At 51.2% G+C, this 27,967-nt stretch overlaps 1 protein-coding gene across 1 annotated transcript; it reads left to right on the forward strand.

Annotated features, from left to right (window-relative positions):
- The first annotated feature begins 1,627 nt into the window (after positions 1-1,627).
- On the forward strand, positions 1,628-27,813 carry NMNAT2 (nicotinamide nucleotide adenylyltransferase 2). The gene is made up of 11 exons (XM_086753989.1): positions 1,628-1,800; positions 18,774-18,862; positions 19,569-19,636; positions 20,317-20,395; positions 20,595-20,727; positions 21,387-21,467; positions 21,561-21,605; positions 22,924-23,000; positions 24,000-24,101; positions 24,346-24,413; positions 24,554-27,813. Exons 1-11 carry the CDS (start codon positions 1,716-1,718, stop codon positions 24,654-24,656), a joined length of 930 nt encoding a protein of 309 aa, XP_086610115.1. The 5' UTR covers positions 1,628-1,715; the 3' UTR covers positions 24,657-27,813.
- Positions 27,814-27,967: the final 154 nt, after the last annotated feature.

Here is a 27,967-nt window from a genome sequence, read left to right on the forward strand (position 1 = left end):
CCCTTGGCGTGAACCACAGGTGATGTTTCAGGTGTGCTTAACAGGTCCAGCCTTGCTTCTCCAGTCCCTCAGGCAGCGATTTTGCAGTGCCGTTACAAGCTCCCCATGTCGAGGTGGGCAAGTTGCTGCATTTCTTCATGCTATTTTCTTCCTTGGGGGATAAAATCAAGCATGTCATCCTTCTGCTCTCTGTCTGTCCCGTACCAGCTCTGCGGATGGCAGATGGCTGCTTGCCACTGTGGGCTGGGTTGGAGCTCAAATCGGCTGGGGGTCTCAGGGTGCTCCGGCACTGCATGGCAGTCACAGCCAGGGCTGGCAGGGAGCATCTGGCTCCTGCAGCTGAGGCCATTGTCTTCACTGGTGGGAAATTTGCACCCACGTGTTCAGGGAAAGCAGCAAAAGGAAAAGTAAATAAAAGCTGCGTTGGAAAACATTGGAGGAAAAAAGGTAATACAACCTGCTCCTGCACACATAGTCTGTGCTGGAGGCAAGAAACCTCACCCCGTGCATGCAGCTCCCTCTGCACCCTGGTCTCTACCAGACACTCGGCTCTTGGAGCACATCTCAGTGGACTGTGCCTCGGGCCGGCTGATCCACCACACAGCCTCGCAGGTGTCACTCCCGTGCCAAAACCAACCACTGCTCCCAAACCAGCAGCATTGTTAAGTGACAGCTGATTTACCACGTCGCTTACCCACCCCGGCACGGGAGACAAGAGAAGGAAGAGGTGTGGGCAGCGCTGACTGGACCTCACCCCCGCCACGACCAGGCAGTGCGTAATCCACATCTGGACAGACCACCTTAACCTGTGATGGAGCAAGCTGAAGCCAGCTGCAGAGAGCTGACCTTGGATTCCTGTCGGTCGGCTTAGCCATGTCCTTAGGCTGAGTGATGGGCCCAGAGCTCCTTGGCTCACCCCGCTGTACGTCAGCACGAGTTTCGGATGGGAATGGCACTACTGGTGTGGCTTCAGCCCAGAGCAGCAAGAGGTCTTGTCAGTAGGCAACGTGGTGCAGCTCTACACCAATATGAAATTTGGGGGTTTACCATTTACAAGAAGACTCCTTCGCTGACTCCTTTCACAGAAAAGAGACTGAAGCTCAGGTGAGACACCTGAAAATGATTTTTTTTGTTAATTCTGACCCTATAGAGGAAGATGATAGATTCAGACTGGATATAAGGACGAAATTTTTTACTGTGAGGGTGCTGGAACACTGGCACAGGTTGCCCAGAGAGGTGGTGGAAGCCCCATCCCTGGAAACGTTCAAGGCCAGGTTGGATGAGGCTCTGAGCAACCTGATCTGGTTGGAGATGTCCCTGCTTCTGGCAGGGGGTTGGGCTGGATGGGCTTTAAAGGTCCCTTCCAACCCGAACCCTTCTGTGACTCTATACATACCTGTGTGAACGTACCCAGGTGTCCGAGGCAGCCCGCAGCCCCCGGGCAGGGGGTGCACTCCCCCCCGTTGTGTGTGTCCGTGCCATACCCCTGCGTGCTCACGCGGCCCCGCGCCCAAGCCGGCCGTGCCCGCGGGGCTGTGCGGGCCCCGGGCGCGGGGGCGGGACTGATTCTGGCACCGCCCCCTCTCCCGCAGCCGCGGCCCCGCTCCCGCCCCTTCCCTCCCTCCCTCCCGCCGCCGCCGCAGCCGCACCGAGACACAAAAAGCGGCTGGGGCCGGGCTGGGCAGGGCCGGGCTGGGCAGGGCCGCGCCGGCACCATGACGGAGACCACCAAGACCCACGTTATCCTGCTGGCCTGCGGCAGCTTCAACCCCATCACCAAGGGCCACATCCAGATGTTCGGTCAGTGTCGCCGGCACCCGGGGCAGAGGGGCGGGGCGGGGCGGGGGGGGGGGCACCCCGGGGTGGGGGTGCGTTTTTGGGGGGTGCAGCCCCGCCCCAGGGGGACGGCGGGGCTGGCCCGGCCGGGCGCTGTCCGCGACCGGTGGTGCTGAAAGCGCGGGGGGCGGAGGCCGCCCTGGGGCCTCGGCTCCCGAGCACGGCGACAGAAGGAGGGCTGGCATCTGGCCTTGGGGTGCTCTGTCCTGGAGATAGCAGGGCTCCCCCCGGCTGCACTCACCTGGTCGCGCTCCCGCCCCCGGCAAAAGCCCCGGGGTCGGCCCTGGCAAGGGCTCCTGGTGGTATTTGTAAGCTGCCCGCTTGGTCGTTGGGTCTGCGAGTCTGCGGTCGCTGCAGCACTTCTACATCCTCTCTGACCAGGGAGGGAGGGAGGGACTGGGCCAAGCGGCTAAAGCCAGCTATTGCAGAAGTGAACAAAAATATAGGCAGTTAATTCAAATATTAGAATATCCTACCTTTATATTGATAATGGGTCGAAGGAATCAAACGTTTGTGTGAGATGGTTGATATTACTGAGCATCTGTGAGATTAGCTAAGTGACGGGGATGCTCGAATCACTGCTACAAGACAAGAGGGAGGGAAGGATGGAGGAAGGGCAGTCTCTGTCAAAGGCAGTCTAACACGCCATAAATACTGACAGTTCAGGTAAAGCTCAAAATGCCTGGAGATCCCTATGCAAATAGTGACTTACCTGGGGTGGGGAGGAGTCCTGTGAGGGTTAAGTGTCCACTGCAGACCACCAAAAAAATCGGAGTGGAAAGATCAGCTCCTCTAACTTCCCTTCTCGGAGTGCAGACAGAAGAACCATCCTTCATGTCTGATAGGAGACATGAAGCTGGGGAGCAGATGCTGAAGGTTTCATGCTACAGCTGGAGAAGCATCCCTGGGGTTTCTAAAAGCTGTACATAAGTTTCTAAGTGCAGAAATAATTGAAATCAGCTTGGGGTATTTTTGCATCAGACCTTGGTTTTGTAGATTATAATGAGTTGGGCAGCAAGCTAGAAATGATGGTTTTCTAGATGCAAATGATCACATTGTTATTCCATTTCATAAGTGCCAGCAAAATGCAAATAAAAAAAAAATCCTATTCCCAAAGCTAAAAACAATTGTGAACAACAAGGAGTCAGAGGAACTATTTACAAATAAAAACAATAATTAAATGGAATTACAGGGATTTGGTTGATAGAAGTGACTCTTGATAAAACAGATTTTGGTAATTCACATTATTTAGTCCTAGATGATATTTTGATTAAGAAAAGCAATACTAAAAATATTAAAGTGTCCCATATTCAGTGGACTGAAAACCAATAACAAGATATAATTTAGAAAATAAGGATTGGTGAGATATTGATATGCAGTGGGTATTTTTAGTAGACTTGCTATGAGATTTTTTTTGTTGTTTTTTAATCAGTACTGTTCAGTATCTTTATCAATGACCTGGAAGAAAATACATAATCCTTGCTGGTAAAAAGTGCCAATGACCCCAAAGTGGGTAGAATAGCAATTAATAATTGTAAAGTGTCAGTTGTGCTGCCCAACTCGGGTTTGATGAAAAGGGCTTGTTCACACAGTGAAGTCAAATGCAAAGTCAGATGTCCAGCAAGGAGAAATGCACGTCAAATATAAACAACAGGCAAACGTCTTCTGCCAAACAGCGACTCTGTCAAGGGCTGCGGAGCAATTGTTCACAGCCCGCTGAATACAAACTCTGCGTGATGCTATAAACAAAGCAGCAAATGCAATCCTTGTAGATATAAGCAGGGGAATATCAAGCAGAAGAAGAAAGGTTGTATTATTTCCATGTACAGCGTTAACAAAATCCTTCTCAGAGGAATAATAACAAGAATTACATTAGCTCCGGAAACCAAGCTTTGTGGCAAGAGTCTAGGAAGGCTCAGTCTAGATCCATCTTTAAAGATATTAAGGAGCAACATGATTGTCGCCTTTAAGTATCTGCTTGGGGGAGGGATATGTGGTACGTGAGAGAAGGGGGCTCCTTTATTCAGCAGAGGAAGGACTGGTGAGATGCCAGGAACAGGTTTGAATGCCACACAACTTGAAAAAAACAAATATGGTGTTTGCTTTTGAGTAGGAAAAGGTACTTGGGTACCTGATGGATTCTCCGTCACCTGAGGGCTATGAATCAAGCCTCAGACATCTTTCAGGAAGACATGTTTTAGTTCAAGGAGAATGGCTTGATATGGAATTTTTCTATGCATATGTCCTGTAGAGATCCTGGAATGTAAGTCTTCAGATAACCAATAGGGACAATTGAGCCTTCTACAAGGAAAAGATACAGAATGTGGCTTCTAAATCCCTGTTCTTTTTTGTTTGAGGAACACTTCCCTCCAATCTCAACCAAAATTTGTGGTATTCCTTTAGCTCTGTGCTATATGAGCCCAACCAAAACAGTACTGCATCCTGTAAATGTTGCATTTCAAACAGGTGAATTTATGCAAAAACATTGACTTTATCTTTTAGACAAAAACTGGGGCTTCATGAGCCTCATAGGAAGGTTTTTTGCTTAACATAGAGAGATAACAATTTATCTATTTAACAAATGGCACTAATTAAGCCAAAAGGAAGTGTAAGATTTGCACTGGTATGCTACTGTAGACATATGATTGTATGCCAACCATAATTTTTCTCAGCCTGGATCTTACCACGTTTTATTCAGGCCAAAAGCCAACCTTTTCCCATAGGATTTTTGCCTGAATAGGGGATGGATTAATTATTTGGAAGTCTTTTCTAGTGGAGGAAAGGTTCCCACTGGGTAATTTTTTCCATCAGTCGTGAATTTAAGACTCAATATCATCGTAATCCTTGGGTTTCCAGAAAGCTGAGGTTCTTGTTAGAACTTCAGACCTGCAACTGCAACCCACCACTGACCCTTGAGGGGTCAGAGGTGAACTTACTGCAACAGGGCTCCTTCCGTCCTCTGCCATTTACAAGGCTGGCTCACCAAATGAGGTTAATTCATGTCTGTGTATATAAAATGAATACCATATGAATAGATTAATAATTAACATAAGATATATAACATATAAGTAAAAAGTAGGTGAGATACGGTGCTGCACAGCCGTCCATATCAAGGGGTTGAGACAAACACCCACATAGCCCTGAAAACACTCTGAGTTATTTGTGGTATCAGATGTGCTTTGAGATATACGTATGTTCTGAGTCACAAATCTGAGTTGTATTTTCTAGCTTCAGGTGGCTATGAGAAACAGTTTAGGATGCTAACACAGGGGGAAGGAAAGGCAGGAGGAGAGAAGAGGGCAGAGGTTGTTTCTAAAACTTGACATGAACGTTGATGGTCTTTAGGCTGAAATGAAACTCCATTTGTATGCTGAAGAGGTATGGAGAAGGAAACACAGATCCCATGCAAAAAGTCTTAATAACTGGAGAAAAATAAGATTCAGAACGAATTCCTGCATTAAAACCACATGAAAACCCCTCCACTGTTCAGTGTCAGGGAGCCCAGATGCTGACCTCAGCCAGCACAGCCAACAGACATTAAAACTCAAACCAATTCACTTTAATTTCCTGCTGACACCGGAAGAAACACTGAGCATGGTGTAGATGCTTCACCCTCCTCCCCTGCAGCCGGCTCAGGAGGGCAACCTCCAAGACATCCCTGCTGCTGACTTCAGCATCTTGGTGCCGAACCACTGGGACACACCTTGCTGCACGGCACCACCGGCAGCAGGATTTGCTGCCTAAAGGCCATCTCCCTCCATCTTGGCTTCACCGCAGTTCACCTACTGCTTCCTTCTCGTGCAAGCGATGCCACCCAAAGGACAAAAGCCAACAAACCAATGTCAAAAGCAAAATCTAATCCATGCAGCCCTGCTAACGCACTGAAGCCTGTGCTGGAGCTCTTCCAGCTGATGAGCTTGTGCTTGCTTTGACAACTAAATCATTTTCCCGCCTTGTCCCAGCTCAGGGAACCCCAACACAACAGTGTCCTCCTCCTGCCTGGGGTTCAGAGCATGAAAACCAAAGGGCAGCCCCGCAGAGCAAGGCAGAAAGTGTATTTTTCAATTAAAAAACCCCATGGTTCACTTTGAAGGTGGTCTTTGGTAAAATACTGGGATTAAAGGCATCACTGTGCAAGGTCAGAGGCTCCAGGTTTTTTGTGGTTCTCTCTCCTGGTGTTTCAGGTTTGGAGAGCAAACCAACAAGCTGCCAGAGTTGGAGGGAAGAGATTTTGCTGAGTGAGGTTCTTTGTAGCTCTGCAGGGGAAAGGGCTTGTCCTGTCCCGTGGATCTGTGAGAATCGAAGGGTTGTTCTGCTGATTTCTGCAAACTGGAACATGAGTGGTTTGGTGGAGGGAGATGGTATCAGGTCAATCAAGATGCAGTGTTTTGATATTGATTTTTTTTTTCTATTTTAATTCATTTTTCTTAAATTGTAGAAGAAAAGGCCTCTCTGTAAATTCCCCATTTTGGTATGTTAGATATTTTTTCTTGCCTTTTTAAAGTTCTGAAATTCCTCACAACCCATCATTTCACATGCAAACTTCTGGCTTCGAGGAAATGGCCTTGCTCACAAAAACCAGTTTTAGTTCTGCCCAGCTCCCAAGAGCTTGATCTCCAGGGCTTGGCTCACCTATCAACCCTAACCCTTTCTGACACATCTCCCTTCCCCTTTCCACCTCTGCTCATCAGCCTTTGATTAGCAGAGCTTTACTGGGGCTCTCCCTGCCCTTGCAGAGGAAGGATTCAAGCTGTCCTTCCCCTCTCCTGGGCTCACGGTGCCCATGAAGTCCAGCGACGTCGAGGCTGGGTGCAGCAGGGATGCTCAGAGCTGGGCTCAGAGGCAGCAGTTCGGGTCATCCCCAAGGAAAGGGTTGGGATGTTGTTATTGCTCTCCATAAGAGGCACCTGGCCTTTTTTACAACTATTTTTTTAGGCACTGTCAGGTGCTTGATAGCAAACAGGTGATTTTAATCTCCAATGTGGCCTTCTCCTGGGGAGTCTTGATACCTTAGATGATTTAAGCCTGTCTGGCCATTGAATTTCCCACCCACTTCATTTCAAACAATTGCCAGGATCTGGAGTTGCGCAGAAAAACATAGCTCAAGGATAGGGTGAATATTGAAATTCAGCAAATCTCCACTATTTTTCCCTTCCCTGCCCTTTTTGTCTAATTAGAATTAAGTTTTCCCTGTATCCTACGTGCATTTGGTATTGAAGGGAGTTTATATTCCAAGCAACAGCTGGGTAAAAAAAAGTTTCTGACGGAAAACAATGAAAGAGGACTTTGCCGTCAGAAGTAAAACCCTTCATTGCATGACTTCTTACGAAAATTTGAGCAATTAAAAATCCCAGCAGGCTGCAGTTTGTTTATTCAATGCAGCCCTTGTAGAGGAGCAGCACTGAGGTCTGCTGCATCACGTTAATATAGTTTTGAAATAAAGGGATGGATAAAGAGAGAGGAAGAGGCAGGAGCTGAGGCATTTTAAAGGTGTGTTGCTTTAATATCCTGAATTTCAAGAATCATTTTTTCTTATTTTGTTGAGATGACTGAACTGCAGAGCAGTTTAATGAGACCATCGCTGCCTGGGACAGAGCTGGGAGAAATGCGTGAGCAGAATGACAGCTCACCCTTTCCCCTTTCGCTTAAATGCCAATGTATCGGCAAATGACCAGGAGCAAAATTCCCCCCCACCTTTAGCTAAAGCTCATCAGGAGCTCAAAAGAGGCTTTGCCTCTGCTGTCTGCAACATGAGTAAGAAGTCAAGGCCTCTGCAAGGCTGCCTCGTGTTTCCATTTCGTCTCCAGGCTGAAATCTGAATGTGTAATTAGCCAGAGCGATCGATGGAGCGAGAGGTGGGTAACGGGACTCCGGGAGGACAGCACGGGCAGGGAGGGCTGGATTCAGCCCTGGCTTTGCTCTGTGTGGTGCTGGGGAGGCTCGGGCAGTGCAAGAAGAGCCACAGTGGGAAAGATCCGACCTGGGGCAGAGCCGGGACAGATGTCACTTAGAACACCCTGGGTGATTCCCTGGGCGTGGGAAGCTGTAGCATCCATGCTCACCGCTCAGCAGCTTTTTGAGTTAATGCTGGCCAGGCTCTGCAGTTCTGTAGAGGAGCTTGCACTGACACCCAAGATGCTGAAATCACAGCAAAGAGCTGAAATCTTTCACAGGTAGAACAGATACGGGAGGACAAGACGTGACCATCCTAGCCAAGTGCTGCCAGCTCAAAGTGGTGGCAGACGGCAAAACCAGTGAGCCCAGCCTCATGGGGTAGGGGGGTGAGTCACTGACACGCCTCCCCTCCCAGTACTTGCCCAAAACATGCCAAAACAGCTGTTTCTCGAGTGCCTAGAGTTTAGAGCAGCACTGGCAGGACCACAGCACTCGTGGCACTTTTGGGTGCCGTTCTGTATCAGTTAATGGCACATTCCCACCACTGCACCCCACACAGACTCTTTTTTTCCTGGCCTTCATCACCAGCTTCCTGCATCTCAAGCATCTCATCTCCTCTTTATGACCCACAGAGAGGAGGAGTTTTCCCAAGCACCAGATTAAACTCCATCCATAACCACTCAGGGATTCTTTTAAAGTATTTATAACCTCTTAAATATTTATCAGTATTTATTACGGTCTGTGAGACATTACATTATCTCTATGACAATGCCACCTCCCAAAATGTGCCACGTGCCGTCTCTTACTTCCACTGACTATAAACAAACCCGGTAGTGAGAAGTCAAGTCCTACAACTGCATCCAAGAAGGAAACAGGGGCTCCACTTCTATTTAAAAACCATTTGAGCTTGCTAAGATGCTTGCACCTCCCGCATCATCTTCTCTGGTGCTTTTTAATAGCAGCCTGAGGGTACCAGTTAGCTCAGTGCTAAACCCCAGCAGTGGCAGCCCACGTCTCTCACGCAACCTTGGGCAAGTCACTTAATCTCTCCTGGCTGGTGCAATGGGGGGACTCACGGCTCGGCTTTCCCTGCTGGGCTGCTGTGGGCTCATATCAGGTACTGCAGCAACAGGGGACGTGGGTAGGAGCAGCTCATGATTAGGCTGATCTTTGTGCATCCAAGCAGCCGCTGGCCCAAAATAGATTTCCTCACCCCAGTATGCTCTGGCCTCTGAAATCCCTTCTGGCAGCAAGGCAGGGGAGCTGCGAGGGGTCCCCCAAGCTGAGGAAGAAGGTGCAGAGATGCATCGGAGCAGGGGTTGAGACCACATCCCACCACTTGCAGCTGGGAGGGCAAGGGGCAAGCAGAAACAGTTCAGCTGTGTTGGATGTGCAGCATAAGCAAGCCTAACATTAACCCTAACCCTGACCAGGGACCAGGGAGCCCAAAGCAGCCACAGACAGACCCAACAACCTCCAAGACAGAAAAATCAGCCTAAATCCAGCACCACTGGATTTTGAGATAAGCATGTCCTCCCTGGCATTTATAACCCCTGAATCCAAGCACTCCCGTGGTGCCACTGGTGCCCAGCCAAGCAGGGCTCGATTTTCAGGGTGCCCTGCAAAGTCTGCAGCACCCATCATAGCCCTAAAAACAAACCAGGGCCAGGGCACAGCTCCTGTCCCCCCGGAGCATCATTGCTCGCATATGTTGATGCTGTGCAGTCACGCCTGGAGAAGACAACCTAGGTCAGGAGCACAGGTTTTTTCTCTCCCTTTCCAGCATCAACTAGCTTCCTTCAGTAAGCCTGAGCTGCTGGATGCAGCTTGGTCACACCAGCAGAAAACTGCTAAATCCATATTTTTGGGAACAGAAAAACCTCGAGTCTTCAGAAATATGTATTTTCAAGAGCCACTATAGGGCTTGCCTCAGGAGGAGATGAGCAGGGATAGGTCTGTTTGGAGCTGGAGTAGGAGACAAACGCAGAGTTGCTCCCCACAGGATGGGTGGAGAGCCTGTCCCTGAGCCAGGCAAGGAAGCACTTGCTCAGCCCCTGCTCCACAAAGGTTCCTACTTTCCTTGAAAATTCAACAACCCCTAATTGAGTTTAAGCCTTCCCTAAGGAGATCACATTTTGCTAGGGCTGATTGGCAAGGGAAATGAGAAAATCCAGTTTTCCCAGCAAGACCTTGTGAGCAGGATTGGGAATGCTGAAAGGCATAGCTTTGTTTCTGGCACCTTTGCTTTGCACAAAGAAGTCGTTGCTGCTTCTTCCAGGGGAAAGAGGGTCTCGGGACCAGGCCTGCAAAGAGAGAGGGTTTCCCTGAGCTGTGCAGCCAGGTGAGACACAGCTGCGGTAACAGGAATGTACCGTCCCTCTGGTGTCACCATGAGGCTGAAGTCCTCCTTCAGCTGCCTCTGCTACCCCGTGCTGTCACCAGCATCCCTATAGATGTGGTGTTTTCTGCCTGCACAGTTCTGGTTCAGCCAACACAGATCCCTACCAGGGTCAGCGTCTTTGGATGCTTCCCCAGCAAAGACAAGCCATGGGTCAGCCCCACGTCAGGGGTCAGCCCCGTGCAGAGGCAAGCCAGGACCAGCAAAGTGCCACCAAGTAAACGCTCCTCATCTCTGCTCTGCAGGGAATTGGGGACCGTAAATCCTCTGCTCCTGGCAGGGTTGTGATCCCACCACGTATCAGCCTGAAGGAGCAGAACGGCACGTGCCAGGGTGTACAAAGTGCTGCCTTTGATGTGCTACAACAGCTTGGGAATGAAAACAAACAGAGTGCTTGCACGGGGAAATTAGGGCAGCAGAAAATAAGCGTGGAAATCTGCTGGGGTTTGTTTTCCCTCTCTTTTTTTTTTTTTAAAAAAAAAAAAAAAAGGCACTGGGTGACATGGATTTCCCAGCCTGTGGCTGACTAAGATGGGCACTCGGACTTCTCCAGGGGTGAGTGTTTTGGTGCCTGTCCTACTTTGGCTGTGCCACCCACATCCTAGTGGAAGCAAAATAAGACCACGGCAGGATAATGAAAATGTTCACCAGGTGCTTTTTGCTGCTACCCTTGTCCCGTTTGACAATATCTGTGGACCCAGGGCGACAAAAATAATCTCAAAACAGAGCAGTCAGGACTATATGGAACACCCTCCCCTTTGCTAGCCAAACATTTTCATTTTGCTCCTGATATTTAGGCTCTCATCAAAGCCCAGATACAGCCACAGAAGACCAGCTTCCGGCCAGATTTCACACCACAAATTGATGTTGCTTTACTGCAGGCGGCGTGTTTACATTGCTCTACACCAGATGAAGAGCTATTAGCGTCAAAAACCCTATAGGAGGGATGAATTTCATCCGAAATCGCTCTGACCGCTTTCCACCTAGACTAGCTGCAGTGATGTTCACTCCTCTGGTTTGTACTTAAATAAATCCTGGTGCTCAGAGGGGCATTTTACACTGAGCGCTGGCAAATGCACATTTCGGCACATTTTGGTACATTTCTCTCTCAAAAAAAGAGAAGGAAATGCTATGCTGGAAAAGGAAAACTCACTCCCCTCCACCACGCACCACGTTACGGCGTGCACAGCCCTTGCTGACTTACCGGGTGGCCAGCTAATGCACCAGCCAAGGAAAGATACACGGCCTCTCACTTTTCACTTCAATACTGTGTGTACAGATGCTCATCTTACCTAGAGATGCTCAATCCTTCTCTGAGGGCTTCTAAGAAAGGTGTTTCGGTGCTGTCCTGTGGCAGGGAGCTCAAAAACTATCATTCTTCATATGAAGTCATCTTCTTCATCCATTTTTATCTGCTAAGAGTTGTTTTTACCAAGTTAGATGCTTCCTCTCACCTCACCAGACCCAAGACCTCTAAGACACCCAGGCAGTAGCTCTGGGTGTCAAATACCAGGCAGGGCGTGGTCCACTTTGGCAGGACTCAGCTGCCCATCCTTCAGGTGAGACCCAGAAAGGTGCTGAGCACGTTCCTCCCCTCCCTGGGATATCAGGGTGGAGATCTCTGGGCAATAACTTATATCGCTTCTCCTTAGAAGTGGTGAAAGTGACAGCACTGTGCTAATCACCTGCCTGGCAGAAAAACTAGCTCCAGTCTCTACCTGGAGGAGCCGGTGGCAGCTTCAATTCAAGAAGCAGCTCTCCATACTTGTCCTCATGTTGCTCACCTGGTGGGCATTTCCTGCTCCCACCTGTTCCACCACAGCAGGGTGGGGAAAAGCACTTTGGCCTGGGTTGCTTTGCCAAGGTTTTCCTCAGGTGCTTCTTCTCAAGCTCTTGGACCTGGAGGGCTTCTTCCCGGCTTCGCCTTCTCACATGCACTGCCCCTTGCCATACTCCAGTTCTGAAAAAAAGAGGGAAAAATAGGATACCTTCAATTTCAATGGTATTAAATAGGCTGTTCCTCTATGGCTTTATCTAAGAAACCCAGGTCACCCGGGACCGACCAGATCCCTTGACCAGGCCCCATCTTGCTGGGTCTCCAGCAAATGCTCTGCTATTTCTTGGTCAGCTCACTGCGACTCAGTCATCAACTTTTATCTTTTGTTTGTTTTAAACACCTAATTTCACTTTTCTGCTATGAAGCCACGAGTGGTCAGCAGATGGTGATAACAGGAGTCTCATTAGTCATCACTTGGGCAGCTCTTGGAGCTGGATGCTGGTGGGGTGCCTGGTTGGGCTGGGAGGTGGAAGGGTCAGGTGCTGCAGCATCATTTCTCTGGGGTCTTTCATAGCCTCTGCTTCCACCATGAGTTTCCAGGTACTGGGTGGCCAATGCTTTTTTGGGCCTATGAAAAGCCATTAAAACAAATGTGCAGCAATGACCGAAACCCCTTAGCATGGACGTCCCTTCCAAATTTCTTACTTCTACAATACCTGGATGTAGCTATGGACTAATGGGTGAGGGAAAAAAAAAGTGTAAAGAGCTATTAGCTTGGAGATTAAAATCATTAAACATTAGGGGGCTTAATGGGATGTTTCTGACAACCAAAAGCCTCCTGGGAATCTGACTGAGACGGTCTAAGGGGCACTGAGCTCGAGGCAGGACAGGCTGTTTGGGTCGGTGGGACACACGGAGCTCTCTCCTAGGTCAATCCCACGATGAACTGTGTTCTGCCCCCTCCTCCTGCTCCTTCCCGAAAGAGAAACTTGTCTTGAAGAGTGGTCAGAGCTTGTTCTTCTAGTAGAAAGCTTGTTTTGTCCCTCTGGGAAGCCTAGGAAATGGAGGTGCAGATGGTTCCCCCAGCTCCGGCCAGGGTGCGGCTGTAGGCAATGGGTGGGTGAAGATCCTGGGTGGGGGCAGAGAAAGTGTCCCTGGGGCAGGCGGGGGAGGAGAGCTAGGCTCTGAGATGAGTACATCTCTGATGAACACATCCATGATTTGGCATTCAGAGAGCTTTTTTTTCCTTTCTTAATATATATACACACACATCACTCAATTAGACTGAGAATAACTGCTGGCTCCTTGCCCGAGTTGGGCTCAGGATAGGAAGCAACATTTAGGTCCTGCAAGTGCTGCTAGCTGGAGAATAAAACAAAGTGTGCTGGCGTATCTGGGTCACTCTCCCCTGCAGGAGAAGGTATTTTAGACAGCGGGAAAGAGTCTGCCTTGCCCTCGGCACCCCATAGCCACGTCCCATCTCCCATCTGAGGACGTCAGAGGCCAAATTACTTGAAAGGAGAAGGATACATCCAGGAAAAGGTTTTTGTTTCCTCCGTCACTTGTGGCTGTGCACCCTCCTCTGCCCTGGCGCTCGGGGAAGACCGATTAAAGCCGTGCGAAACTTTATTGCCTCCCTGCTACCTCGCGTGTGTTTGCAGAGGGTTGGCACAGAGCGTGAGCAGGCTGCAGCTTCAGTCGCCATGGGAAGAAGGGCATGAATCAGTCAGCCCTGAATCATGGCATTCCTCCATTAAAAAAAAAAAAAAAAAGTCTTGGGTGTGCAGGTGAACCAGGTACAAAGGTAAAGCAAATACTATTTGAAGTTACACCTTGAAAAATTGAACACAAGGAATATTTGATTTCATTAACCTCAATTTAGGTGATGGAGCAGTGCCACAGGAGCCAAAACATTGCAATTAAATATACTCAGAGACACCCGCCAAAACGAAACATCTCTTAAATGAGCACCAGTTTCCTACTGGGGAAGCAGGACACTATTTTTTGATGCAATCTGGACAAAATAATCAGTTATAATTTTGGAAGCCCTGGAGCGTATCCTCTGGTTGGTCTTTCCCCACTGTCATCTCACAGGAGAGCAGTAGAGCCAAAAATATTTGAAATGAATTTGCAGGTGAGGTGAGCAAGGCTGGGCTGGGGCAGTGGGGAGGTGTCACCAGCACTTAAGATGGGCCCAGGTGTCACCACTGCCCCTTCCCTCCCTCACATAGCAAGGCTCAGGTCAACCACCAGCTGCCACAGCAGGGCTGTGCCGGGAGGCACGGAGCTGGGGAGCCGTGGCTGAAAGCTCTCCATCGCACAAGCACGCTGCCAGGCGGCTAATGTACGTCTTGGCAGGGTCCATCACTGGTAGTTTATTTATGTCAACAATGTTTAAAAGCCATGCAAGGCTGGCTGGAGCATTAAGGACAATTTACACCAGAAAAGAAAGGAACTTTTATCTTCCAACCCAAGATCCTTGCATTGGTGTTGCAGGTTATAAAGTGCTCATGGAAAATGAAAATACCAGAGGGTGTTTTCTGGGGTCCAGTGTGGTCTCTGGACACCACAGGTATTCAACAGGCAAGAAGTGGGCTGGGAAGCCGTGACAGAAGGCTGAGCTGAACAACAACAAATGGGCCAGAAACCCAACAAACCAGCAGAGAAGCGAGACTGAGACTCCCGAGACTGACAGCTTCTCAGACCAAAATCTACTCTTTTCCAGGCAAAAATTTTTGCACAAGCAGAGAGAGAAGGAACTGCGCAGGCACTTGACCATAAGGAATACAGATGAGAAGAGGAATGCAAAGCTATCGCAGTTTCTTTGGCATTAGCCCCCTCTCTGTAGGGAGACCATGAACCTGGTCCCTGCAAGCAGCATATTTTGCATGTAAGATGCAACAAATTTTGTAAAAAAAAGGTATTTTCTGAGAAAACAGACCTGGAGGTTTGGAGAAAGCACCACAACATCAGAGCAGCCACAGCAGTTCAAAGTGATGCCTCACCAAACCCAGTGTCCCATTTCCAGAAACCCATAAGAATGACCAGTGCTGTGCTTGGATGTGGAGCTCCTCAGCTTAGCCTCACGCCGAGCACAGCCCCAGTTCCTTTGGGCTGGAAGACCTAAGGACAACAGAAGACCCAAATGTAGAAGGAGACCCAAGAACAGCAGAAGACTCACCCCCTCTTTGTCCTTTCTGTGCCAGCCATGACCTCCGTCCCATCTCCCTGCCGTTGCTGCCCGATTCCTAGTTGCTCCTCACCTGGAGCCACGTCACTGGTCACCCATCTTTTCAAGATGCTGAAACCAGGAGCACACACCGTGACAGGAGGCACCATGACCTCAGCCCGGGGCAGGGAATGAACTACCAGCATCCCTGGGGTCTCTCAGAAGAGCTGAAGCAGTTTTGTCTTGCCTTGTGTAGAGGGTGAGACTCAAGGCTCGACGAGCTAACGTGTTCCGACAGGCTTGGCTACGGCTGCCTGTCGCCCTCTTCATTTAGCCACTGAAGAGTAAGTCAGTCTGAGAAAATTCAATCTGTAAAAAAAAAAAAAAAAAAAAATGAAGCTTTAAATGCAGCTTTGTAATTGCAGCATGGATGCTTCTAGACACCACAAACTAACACCGCGATATTGTGCCACCCCAAAGCCAAGGTGCCACTTGCCCCAAGTCCTCTGCCACTGTCCCAGCAGCGGGGATGCCTGCTCCTGCCGCAGTGCCAACTCCACCAGCAGCACAGCTCCTCTCCAAACAGGATTTGAGGCATCATTTAAGAAAATACAATCTTTTTAAAGGCTTTTGCTTTGAAGTGGATGGCTGTGAAGGTCTGGCTGAGCTGATGGTCACATGAACAAGTGAGCCGGCAAAGCTGTGGGCGAGCAGGCAGAGCCACCTGATGGAGGCAACTCTGCAAACAAATGGACATGCTCTGCCCCAAAAAGGAGTGAGAATGGGCTGGTCTGGGACTTGAAGACACTCTGCAAGTCGTAGGCAAGGCAGAACCAGAAGGCAGGTCCTCCCGTTCCCGACTCAACCCTCGGTTTGCTATGCTGTACCGTTGCTTCATAGCCCAGGTTTGCCCAAGCACTTCTCTTGCAGAGATTTCTTTGCAGAGGCAAAATATTTTATAGATCTTCCACTTGAAAAAAAAAAAAAAAAAGCGCTTTCTAATGACTCATCAATCTCACCTCTCTTTTTGCTTTCACCTTTTCTATCTTTTTTTTTTTTTTCCTTCTTTCTACTGCCTCGATAGCTGGGGTGGGCACTGCTGTGCTGCGTGCTCCACAACCACCCTGCCCACGCTCAGCAGAGGAGGCAGGGCCAGCCCCTGCCATGGCCACCACCACCTCTGACCTGCCCCACGCTCGCACCTTCCAGCCTCCTCCTCACTTTCCACTGGGCTGCAGCCCCGTAACAGTGCCATGGTTCACGCCCGGACACAGCGTGCTGGGGATTAAGGCAGTTGTACCCAGCGAGAGAGCTTGGGTAAAGCCATGATGAAGCCCAGTGAAACCCTACAAGGCATCATCAAAGAGATTTGTAGGAAGGGAGGACATCATTGGCATCGCCCAAAGCCTGGGGTAGCCCTGTCTGCAGGTGACAAGGGAAGCAGGATGGATGGTTACATCAGGACCAGCCCAAGGAAAGAAGGGAAAAATGGAGAGGGTGAGAAGAGCCCAAAATCAAGTCAGAGCTTGGGGGTCAGCTGGCAGGCATGGCAGGGACTGTGCTGTGAGCCCTAAGGGGGCTGGAAGGCAAAACCTGCCATTGCTCTTGCAGTCAAGCGACTGTTCCCCAGCAGGCTGGTTCCATGTGTCCAAGATCGGAGGAGCAGACCCCAGGAGCCCAGCTGGGCTTTAGCATACACAGGGTGTGTGATCCACCACTGCTCCCCAGCACATGCTCTCCCCTCAAGGCTCTGTCCTGCAGCAGCTGCTCCCAGCAGCTGCTGTCTGTGAGCTGGAGCAAGCGGGGAGCAAGCAGGCTTGGAACAAGCAAGGTTTAAGCAAGCAAGGAACAAGCAGGGTTAGAGCTAGAGGTGGTGAACTCACCAGTAACATCCCAGCACTTTCCAGCGGAGAGGAGCAGATGGGGATGAGCATTCTGGTCCTGGCATGGTGCTCCTCCTGGTGAACCCTTCAGCATTTCCGAACCAGCGACGTGTGAGGTGTGGGTCTTGCGGTGGGGGTGGTAGGGATCCATCCGTGCTCGACACCTGTGTGTGCAGGCCCGTGCATGGTGGCGACTCTTATTTAGTCTGTCAACCAACAGCACAGCTTAGAATGACAGCCTCACAGAATGGTTTGGGTTGGGAGGGGTCTTCAAAGATGATCTAACCCCTCTGCCACAGCCTGGAACATCTTTCACCAGATCGGGTTGCTCAGAGCCCTGTCCAGCCGGGTCTTGAACACTTCCAGGGATGGGGCATCCACAGCTTCTCTGGGCAACCCGGGCCAGTGCTCTACAACCCTCATTGTAAAAAAAAAATAAATAAAAAAATAAAAATTATTATTTATATTCATTATTGTATAATATTAATATTATATAATAATAATAGAGCTTTAAATATGATATTGTAGTAGAATATTAAATACTATCTTTACTTTAAACTCTTTTAGTCTAAAACTGTTGCCCCTTTTCCTGTTGCTGCAGGCCCTGGTAAAAAGTCTCAGTTTATGAGCCAACTTTATCTATTGAAAGGCCACAGTAAGGTCTCCCCGGAGCCTTCTCTCCTCTAAGCTGACAACCCCAACTCTCTCAGCCTTTCTCCATAGGAGAGATGTTCCAGCCCTCTGACCATTTTCGTGGTCTCCTCTGGACCTGTTCTAACAGGTCCATGTCTGTCTTGTGGTGGGGCCCTCAGACCTGGATGCAGTGCTCCAGGTGGGATCTCACAAGAACGGAGTAGAGGGGGAGCATCCTCTCCCTTGACCTGCTGGCCACGCACCCACGATTGGTTTTCTGGGCTGCAAGTGCACATTGCCGCCTCATGTCCAATTCGTCTCCCATCAGTGCCCCCAAATCCTTGTCTGCAGGGCGCTGTTCTCAAAGCATCCATCCCCCAGTCTACAGTGATATCCTCCTGCAGCGAGTCACGGCCAGCCACCAACGCATGAGCCAGCAACAAGGTTTCTGCTCGTAAAACCATGGGGGTGTCCCCACAACCCAGTGGTGGAGGAGACAGCGGGTTTTGTTAGTGTCCTGGGTTTTTTTTAATCTTACCCATCTCCAAGGAGCTCTTGTCAGAAGTGATGCTCAAGGTCAGGAGAGTTGTTGGTCACCTGCCAGCTGCTAAGAAAACTTTTGGCTAGTAGTCAATGGCAAACTGTAGCAGGTGAGGAAGAAAGAAGTCATGGGGAGAGAAAGGGTGGGCACAGTTTGTGAGCAGAGAGAAATAGAAAGGAAAGGATTTGTCTGCAGGGGTCAAATGAACCGGCTTTGTGCATCACACCGCGAGCTCAGTCTGGCTCCTCCAGGGCTGCTGGAAGAGCCCATCTCTGCCGAGCGGCTCTCGTCAGCGGCGCAGGCTCTTGGCTGCCCCAGTGAGGTGGTTGAAGGTGATTTGGGGCCTGAATGTGATTTAGCTTTTGCTAAAGACCTGCCCTCTCCCTGCCAAATCCTCCTTCCTGCAAAGCTGGTGCGTGCCTGGGAAGGGCCATGTTCAGCATGACCAAGCATGGCACCAAATGAGACAGGCAGTAAAGACAAAGCCCTTCCCTTGTCACCTTCCCCACCCGGCACCGCCTGAGCCAGGATGAACCGCTCCACAATCGTTGGGCAAAGCCGGTGGGCAGCAGTGGGGCGCTGCGGGGTCAGTGGATTCAGCTGGATCTCTCTGCACCCTTTTCCTTGTCCTCCTCCTTCAGAGAGAGCTCGGGATTACTTGCACAAGACCGGACGCTTCATCGTCATCGGTGGCATTGTCTCGCCCGTGCATGACTCCTACGGGAAGACGGTGGGTTGTCCTTATTTTCTGTTTCTGCATCCTACGTCCAATACAGTCTCAAGCCAGGGGTGAGCACCGGGCAAGTGCTGCCCGTACCTGTGGTCCTCTCATGGACCTCCTCTACCCAGGGCAGCCCCTGACCATGGGAAAGTCCCCAAGATGAGCAAGAGCATAAAACTGCGTGCTTTTTAGATTAAAAACTGCAGTGAGACCCTAGAACCAGCCAAAGTACCAGACAGCAAAGAGAAGCATTCTCACCCAAAATGGTGGTGGTCATCTGGTTGGGTTGGGGTGTGTTTTGTTTTAATTATTTCAAAGCCAATTTAATTGTGGGGATGGTGACAATGAAAACAGGGACCTTTAAAAGCATTTTCTGAGGCAGGGGGAAAATCCAAATTAGGAGAGGAGAGAGTTTCCTCCTCTCCTGAAACCTGGAGAAATTTCATTAAGAAACCACCATACCTGGGTCTGGTCCCGCTGCTGCACAGGGCTGAGAGTTGCGCCGAGCAGCTCCCACTGACTGGCTTGTCACCGGGGCTGAAGCAAGGCAAATGGGAACTTAAACAACTTTTTGTGGGCAGGAACGAATCCTTCTGGCCTGTCTTATCTGAGCGAGCCCAATATTCTCCCTTGGGAAGGTTTGCAAGCCTGGGCTGGCCAGGGTACAACGCTTGCCTCCTCCTTTTAACTGTTCCTTTATCACTCTCTCTTGCAGGGTCTGGTCTCAAGCCGGCACCGCCTGACTATGTGCCAACTGGCCGTCCAGTCCTCCGACTGGATCAGGTGAGTGGCAGAGCCTGGACTGGGCATCTCCCGCCCCTTCCCCGACAAAGTCCTTCATGCAAAGCAGAGATGCCACCAGCAGCTGGAGCTCCAGGATGGACTTTCGTCTCTCCCAGCTAAAGCTTAATTATAAACTGGAGGCCTTCCTCTCCTAGTCCAGCAGAGGACCAATGAGGGGCATTACTCCATCCTTCAAGGGGGCACTTTGACTTCATGGGGTCTTGCAAGCTCCCCCTACTGAGTCTGTGGTGTCTGGGTGAAGCCCGTATTCACCCAGCCCGCCCCAGCCTTCTGCTGCGGCACCTTCCCTTTCGACACCTGCAGCACCAGCCCATGGACTCTCTCCTTCCCAGCATTACCACGCGGCATCAGGTAGCTGAGGTGGGACAAGAAACATCTCTGGGCTGCCCTTAGGAAGCAGGGTTGTAACATGTGTAGATATGTCCAAGCCAAATGAAAGCTGGTTAGTTGGGTACCAAGAGTGGAAAGGTGTCTGGGCACACGTTCAGATCCCAAAACCATTAAGGAGAGCTGGGTGGAAGGGCTGGAGGAAGGACATGGTCCATGGTAGAGCTGGGGGAGCGATGGTGGCTGTTCCCAGCACTGCTGGCCAAGCCATGGCCAGAAGGTCCAGGCAGCTGCTGTTGGCCGACACTGTTGCCTTGCTGTGCTCCCCACAGGGTGGACCCCTGGGAGTGCTACCAGGACACCTGGCAGACCACCTGCAGCGTGCTGGAGCACCACCGTGACCTGATGAAGGTGAGGCAGCCCCCCTGCTCTGGGTGCACCCAGGGTGGGGGCACGGGAAGAGTGCAGGAGCAGGGGTGCTCTTGCACCAGCACATGGACATCAACAACCAAAATACGGCTGGGACAGATGAACAAAAGCGAGTCATAAAGCCTTTAGGAGGCAGCTGGGGTGAAGACACTGTTCCAGCTGTGTCTCTCCCTTGTTGTAGAGAGTGACTGGCTGCATTCTCTCCAACGTCAACACCCCCTCCATCACCCCCGTGATCGGCCAGCCCCAGAATGAGTCCTCGCAGACCATCTACCAGAACAACAACAACAACATCTCCAACAAGCCCACCGCGGGTAGGTGGCAGCGGGGTAGGGGGGAGGGGCACGGCCACTCACCTCTCACCTCCCAGCCAAGGCTGCTGAGCATTAGGAATGGCGCTCCATCGTCTTGTTTTCAGGTTAGCTTGCTCAGCAGGCTCCATGCACCAAGTACAGAGTTGAGTGGGGATGTGATGCTGGAGAGGGGAGCGGGAGTGGATCCACCCCAGCGAGGGGAACCAAGAGCAGCTTAAAATGGTTGTGAACTCACACTGGGCTTGAGCTGGCTGATGTCCAGGCAACGAGAGCAGATAAGAGAAAGGGTATCCGGTACCCATAGGGTGTGTGCAAGGGATGAGCTGGCAGGAGAGGTGGCGTGGCTAGATCCCACACGAGCCATCGGTATGCGAGACACAGAGGTATTAGCTGGGGAAAAGAGGGAGGATTACTTAAATTCCATAAAAACAAGCATAATCTGATTTTTTAAGTGATTCTAGCTGTCCAGCTGGTCTCTTCAAGGCACAGCGGAGCATGCTTAGGAGTTAGGACCACGAGAGGCAGCAGTGGGAAGATGCTGAGAGCAGTTCCCACACTCAGGCACAGGAATATCTCCCAGGACCAGGGTGGCTGAAGTGTTCATGTGGGTTGATGGCACAGCCTCTTTTCCATTAGTTTTCCTTCTTCTTTGCCTTTAGCAAAGATCCTGGGGAAGGTGGGAGAAAGCCTGAGCCGGATTTGCTGCGTTCGCCCGCCCATGGAGCGCTTCACCTTTGTGGGTAGGTAGAGGAAAGCACCAGCATCGCCCTCAGCCTTCCTCCCATCTCTCCCAGGCTGGGCACCAGCAGCTCTCTTTTGCTTCTGTTCCCCAGACGAGAACGCCAACCTGGGGACGGTGATGAGATACGAGGAGATCGGTGAGTACGCAGCCCCCACCACGTTGCTCTGGCTCCCCCAGGGCTGGCCCTACACAGCTCGGGAGCGGCTGCACAACGGATCTGGCGGTGAACAAGGGATGCCGGACCACCATCCTATCCCAGTGCCTTCTACTGGGGCTCAGGGATAAAACAGGAGCAGTGCCAAACTGGCCCGAGTCCATTCCCATGGGCAGACAAGCAGCCTGAAATAAGGGAGCAAACCATGGAGATCCGGCTCCCAGCGCTGGCACAGGCCCGCCCTGGCATCGTGCCTTGCAAGCCACGCCAAGTGCCACGAAAACTGCCCTCTCGCAGTGGGGTCATCTGCGTCCTCGTGTTGCCTGTGGCCCTGACACACGTTGCACTCAGCAGCGGGAGGGATTTCGGCCATCTGAGCAGCCATGGTGCTCTTTTAGGGGTTTTATACCCACCAGGCTGCCACGCACTTGGCACCACTGTACATCACCCAGGGCTCTGCGTGGGGACCACGGCCTACCAAAAGCTTGCTAGTGGTTTTGAGACCCATTTCACGGGCTAACTCACATGCAGCCTGCCACAACACCCATCCTAGCACCGGCACCATGCAGAGCCCAAAGGCCTTTACCACCTGGAAATGCCAACCCGGGAGGCACCTTCCCATGCAGTTGCCTCTTCTCACCCCTCTGGGCAGGCTTTCCAGAAGTATTCGCACAAATAAATTAATCCTAGTTGGCCTGTGGGAGCAGAAAACTCCTTCCTGCAGCGCAGCTTTCTTGTTGCACCTCCTGAACAGCAAAGCCAACCCTCAAAGCAAGCTGTCAGCAAGCAGCGGTCCCAGCCCAGGGAGAGCAAGGGAGGACATGGAAGTCCTCCAAGGTGTGCAAGGAAAACCTCTGGTACTTCATGATCAGCTTTGCTAAAGCAAAAAGGGCCATGCCCAGAGCTCGGAGCAGTCCCCTGTGCTCTCCCCATTGCCACACGGCTGAAGCCCCTGCAGCAGATCATGAAGCAGTTTTGGGTGCCCATAGCATGGAGAAATGACTCCCTTCCCCAGGGATACCCCACCTCCAGGCCTGGAGCACAGCTGTAGTTTAACAGCACATAGCAATGCTGACCACAACCCAGCAGCACAGGAGAGGAGCTGAAATAAAGTAGGGTAGGGGGAATTTATGTTTGGTACCAGCAGGGATGCGACAAGGACCATGAGGTCTTTAGCAGGGCTTGTTTTGGCAGGGAGGTCTGTGAGGGAGAGGATTGCCCGAGCAGCACAGTAGGATGGTAATGGGAGGTGCCTACCCGTTTGCTTCCACCTCTGAGCTTCTCTGCTTCTTTTCTTCAGAGCTTCGCATCTTACTGCTCTGCGGCAGCGACCTGCTGGAGTCCTTCTGCATCCCCGGTCTCTGGAATGAGGCGGACGTGAGTTGCTAGTGCTGAGTGCCCCTCCATGTTCCTCTTCCCCCAGACTCCCTTTCTCCTCCTCCTCCTCTGCCTCTCACACCCAGCACACCTGGGAGCTACCTGGGTCCCTCAGGATGACAGAAGCCATGCCCACTATTCCCACTTCCTCCTCTATCCCAACCCTGACCTTCACCTCCTTGACACACGGGTAGCCTCAGGGACAGAGTCTTTTGCTCCCAAGTCACCAACCCTGCCCAGCCTCCCCTTCCACAGACTCAAGCCCTGCTCCCACTCACCACCCATGCAGATGGTGGCACCCAGGGTGCAGGTAAGCTGGTCCCAAGGGATTTCCAAAGGCTATGCTCCCACTCCTCGTCCCTTGGAAGGAGCCAGCATCAAGTAGAGGCAAGTCCCAGCATGAAGGTAGGAAATAAGCAGTTAACAAAAGTTGGCCTGATATTAGAAATTAAATACATTTACAGCCAAATCAACAGCTTTCACTCTTATAATTTATTGATCCAGAGCTCTTTTGGATTTGTCCTGAGATGGGTGAGGCTGTGGGGAGCCATCCCCATGCGGTCACAAACTTGGCCACCAGCCTTGGCGCAAACTCAGGTTCTCTCAGCCCAGGGCAGAACAACCCCACAAGACCTGTGTCAGGACCAGCACGTCCATCTTGCTCTTAAAGCCTTCCAGCAAGGCAGAGGTCACGTCCTCCTCAGGCAACCTCTTCTGCTGTCACCCTCTTTCTACCATGACGAGCCCTCCTGAAAGCCTAACCTCAACGACTATTCACAGGATTTGACTCTGTGCCTTTTTATTTCATTCACCACAGACCACTCACCATGCCTTGATGAATCCAGGTTTCTGCCAAAGACTGTCCAGATAGTCTCAGACTGACTTTCTGTCTCCATCCAGACCATGGCCCAGATTTCATGGAGCAGGGGGGTTGGCAGACAGTGGCAGGTTTTGCTCAGGATGATTATGAAAGCTCTCCCCGCTTTGGGTTGCTCCTAGATGGAGGTGATCGTCGGGGAGTTTGGAATCGTGGTGGTGCCCCGGGATGGAGCAGACCCCGACCGGATCATGAACCACTCCTCCATACTTCGCAAGTACAAAGTAAGTGGATGCACACGTGGCCAGGGAAGGTTGTGAGAGGACCCACAGCCTCTCTTTACCTAGGGAAGCCCTTTGGCCATGGGGTACAAAATGTCTTGAGGCCAGATGCTCTCAGCTGCTAGGTGGAATGAGTAATGGGGCCACCACGCAGCAGCCCCCTGTGGCCAGCGAGGCGGGGGGGTGGTGGGGCAGACATCCACCTTCAGGCCATCCCTTCACTGCTCTCTTCCTCCTTCCCCCACAGAACAACATCCTGGTGGTGAAGGACGACTCGAACCACCCCATGTCGGTTGTCAGCTCCACCAAAAGCAGGTGGGTGATGCAGGGGGACTCCCACCACGAGGCAGAGAGAGGGGTACCCCCAGCCAGCCCCTTCCTTTGTAGGGGCACCAAGGTGCCACCCACCCCACCCAAGCAGGCTCTGACCCCTTTCTCTCCTCCTGCACCCCCAGACTGGCCCTGCAGCACGGGGATGGACACGTTGTGGATTACCTCTGCCAGCCCGTCATCGACTACATCCTCAAGAGTCAGCTCTACATCAACGCCTCCGGCTAAGTGCCAGAGGCCTTGCAGCGAGACAGCCCTCATGTCCTGCCTGCCTACAGCTCTCCATCACTCTTTTCTCTCTCTCTCAGTCCGTGTCTTCATCTCTCTCTCCACTCCATGGCCTCCTGCCCATGTCTGCCTCTCACCCCCGGCGCCAACACTCCATCGTGCAGCATCCAGGGAACCACGGCACGGCCCTGAGGGGAACGGTTTGGTCTCTTTTTTGGGGGAACCACCCTCCCCCTTGTACACAAGGAAGGAGGAGGGACTGGTAAAAGAGCAATGTGCTCGGTGCACTCGAAGGGAGGCAGCTCTGGCACCCTCCTCCCTGAATGTCACTGGGAAATGGTCCCCCCAGTCCGTCCTCCCAGCATGCTCAGAGCAGAGGCTTCCTCTTCTGCATCAACTTAGAGTACTTAAGCTCAGTAAATCTAGGTGGGCTTGTTTTTCTTAAATAGTTTTAGCGTGAGCCCTTTGGACCTCTTGACACGATGACCAAACAAATCCTGGTTGGCAGCAGCTAGTTGTAACCCAACTGGCTTGGTGCCCTACAGCAGGTGGATCTCCTCAGGCCAGCAGCAGGACAACTCAAAACCCTCCTCCTGGTCATGAAAAATCATGGGAGAGGGCATTTCTGAAGGGGCCTTGGCAAGAGTTGTTGCCAAAGCATTACTAGGAGGAATGTCATGTCTCACCTTTCCTTGGCTGCAAGTGAACGCAACCAGCCCAAGCCACTCCCTAGGCAAATGGAGTTGGGGTGATGCTCTACTCTGACTCAGAGTTGGAGAAGGCAGCCTGCAGCACCTAGAAAGGGACCTGCCATTGACAAAGCCAAGAAACAAGGTAGGAAGAAGCAGATGGTGACCCAAAGCCTCTGGTGAGAATTTGCCCCAAATCTGGCTGAGCTTTGTAGGGGCTGGGTCCATCCCCATCCTTTAGCCTCCAGATCTCCATTTCTGTCTGTAAACTCCCCCCCCTTCTCCCTCTGCTCCTATTCTTTTCCTCTCCTTGAAGAGTTTATTAAATGCATGATACTTGCCCCTTCCCAAACCAGCTGTGGCTACTTCACACATCCCTTGGGACAAGCCAGGCTCCTGCTCTCCTGCCTGTGATGTGCCCTCAAATGCCAGGGATGGAGCCCGGTGGAGAAGCTTGCATTAAAAGAAAACTAAGTCCTGCAGAGAGGAGGGTTGCCGAATCAGGCCCTTGTCCTGCTGAGCACCCCTAGGGTGCAAGGACCCTGCACAGCCCATGGGAAAGGCCACAGCCACAAGGAGAGAGGTACAGTCTTGCTTTACTCCTCACCATTTCCTCTCCCGTTGCTCCATCTAACCTTATGTCACTTGGTGTAGCCCTGCTGCCTATAGCTCCTGGACATCTGCCCACACCCCACAAGCTGGGCTAACTAGGCTCAGGCTAGAACCCGCTGCCAAGGCACAACCGCTGCCCATGCTGGCTTTGTGGCTTTCCTAGGGCAGTGCTGTGACCAGCTGCGGGTCCCCAGCAAGGGACAGTGTTGCATTGAGACACCTGAAGGTTGAGCATCGTCCAGGCTGATTCAGGGAAAGATCTGAAATTACCTTTTTTTTTTTTTCCCCCGTAAACATCCATGAAGGGTCACGAGCTGCTCTCATGGAAGCTCCAAAGATGAGACATTGCATTAAATTTGGTGACCTCCTGGGTGCTGCTGGCACCTCTGTAACAGCAAGCAACTTTGGACAAAACAAGGTAGCCCACAGCCACAGGCTCCTTGCAGCGGGCAGGGTTTTACGAGCAGCAGCTGACGACTTCTCGAGGAGGGCACAGCCCTTCCCAGAAGGGAAAGCAAGAGAGACAGAAGTGCTGTGACTTGCCGAAAGGTCAGAAGAGGTCTTTACTTGCCAGGGATTTCCCTCTGCATGGAGAGGCTTGTTTGGGAACTCTCATAAATTCAATACCTGAATCCCTCAGTGCCAGCTCCGGTATCTCCAGGCGGTTGTATACGTATCCCATGGGGTGAGGAGATACAGAGATGCCAAAGCAGAGAGGGTGGTAAGAGCATGCGAGACTCAAAGTGCAGGGATGTCTCTTCTCCGGGGAGTTCTTCAGCCAGTTCGAGCTGCTCACCAACACCCTACTGAGCTCCCTTAGCTAACACGCTGGGCAGGTTCCTGTGGTGGGACCTCTCATCCATGAGACATCCAACATACGTAAGTCAGTAGCTAGACTCCTCTCCACCCGTTGTTCTCAAATATTCAGTTTTTCAGTCTCTCCTCCCTCTCCACCCCAACACAGAAGTTATTTCAGACAGCAGCCTCCTCTCCTTGCCAGATGTCACTCATGTTTCTTAGCTCCAAGCCAGAGGAGAAAGAACAATGGTAGCAACCAGCCTCCAAAACACACAAACACACAGAGGGATTTTAACCTCCTGGAGGAGCGATGCCTCTTTGAAGGGGGAGGAAGGACAGTGGGTTTTAACTGAGGAAAAGACAAAGGAAATAAAACAAAGGAGATGGAGAAGGAAGGCAGGCGACACATCCGAGAGCCATCTCAGATCCTCCCTCCCTCCCTCAGGTACGCGAGATGGGATGCACAGGAAGTCAGCTGGCTTCCCGTCCCACCGCGGTTAGGATGGCATGCCTTAGAGACGTAGCGTTGTGGTACGGATGATGAGTATACTCTATCTTACTAGTCTTACCTGCGCCTTCGCGTATCCGTTCAGTACAACTCACAGTACGGGGCGGGTGGTGGGATGGGGGGTTTGTAACAGGTCATTCAGCTCTGGGACTGGTTTGGAAAATGTCTTTGGGTGGGTATGGAAAAAAAAAAAAAAATCTACCCTGAAGATCCATGCGACCGTGGGGGAGGTGAGGACTGGGGTTTCCAGGGTGCAGGGAAGGGGTGGGAAGAAGCAGGTGGGTTTTGGTCTTAGAACCTCCACTTTTAAACAGTGCAATTTGCTGAAAGAGAAACAAACTTCAAACGCCTTTTGGAAAAGGACAAAAACAGGGGGGAGGGAAAGGGGTTGAAGGTGCCATGCCACCGATTTCACCTTTGTCAAAAGTTTTGGAGCCTAATTCTTCTTTTTTTTTCTTCTGTTGCTATATGAAAAAAACAGTCATTGACAAAAAAAAAATATTTATCAGCAAAATGTTTAAATTATGTAATAAACAAAACAAAACAAAGACGTTACTGGTGTCATTTCAAAATAGCCCCAAGACTGAGACAGCACGAAGAGCGCGAGCAGCTGCACTGCTGGGAGAGCTGATGGTCAAGCTCACCCAAACCAGGGAGCTGGAGAAAACAAACCAGTAGGCAAGATCCAACCAAAAGTGTTCATC

This window comes from Chlamydotis macqueenii, chromosome 8, assembly GCF_036417535.1.
Source record: "Chlamydotis macqueenii isolate bChlMac1 chromosome 8, bChlMac1.mat, whole genome shotgun sequence".
Classification (NCBI taxonomy): domain Eukaryota; kingdom Metazoa; phylum Chordata; class Aves; order Otidiformes; family Otididae; genus Chlamydotis; species Chlamydotis macqueenii.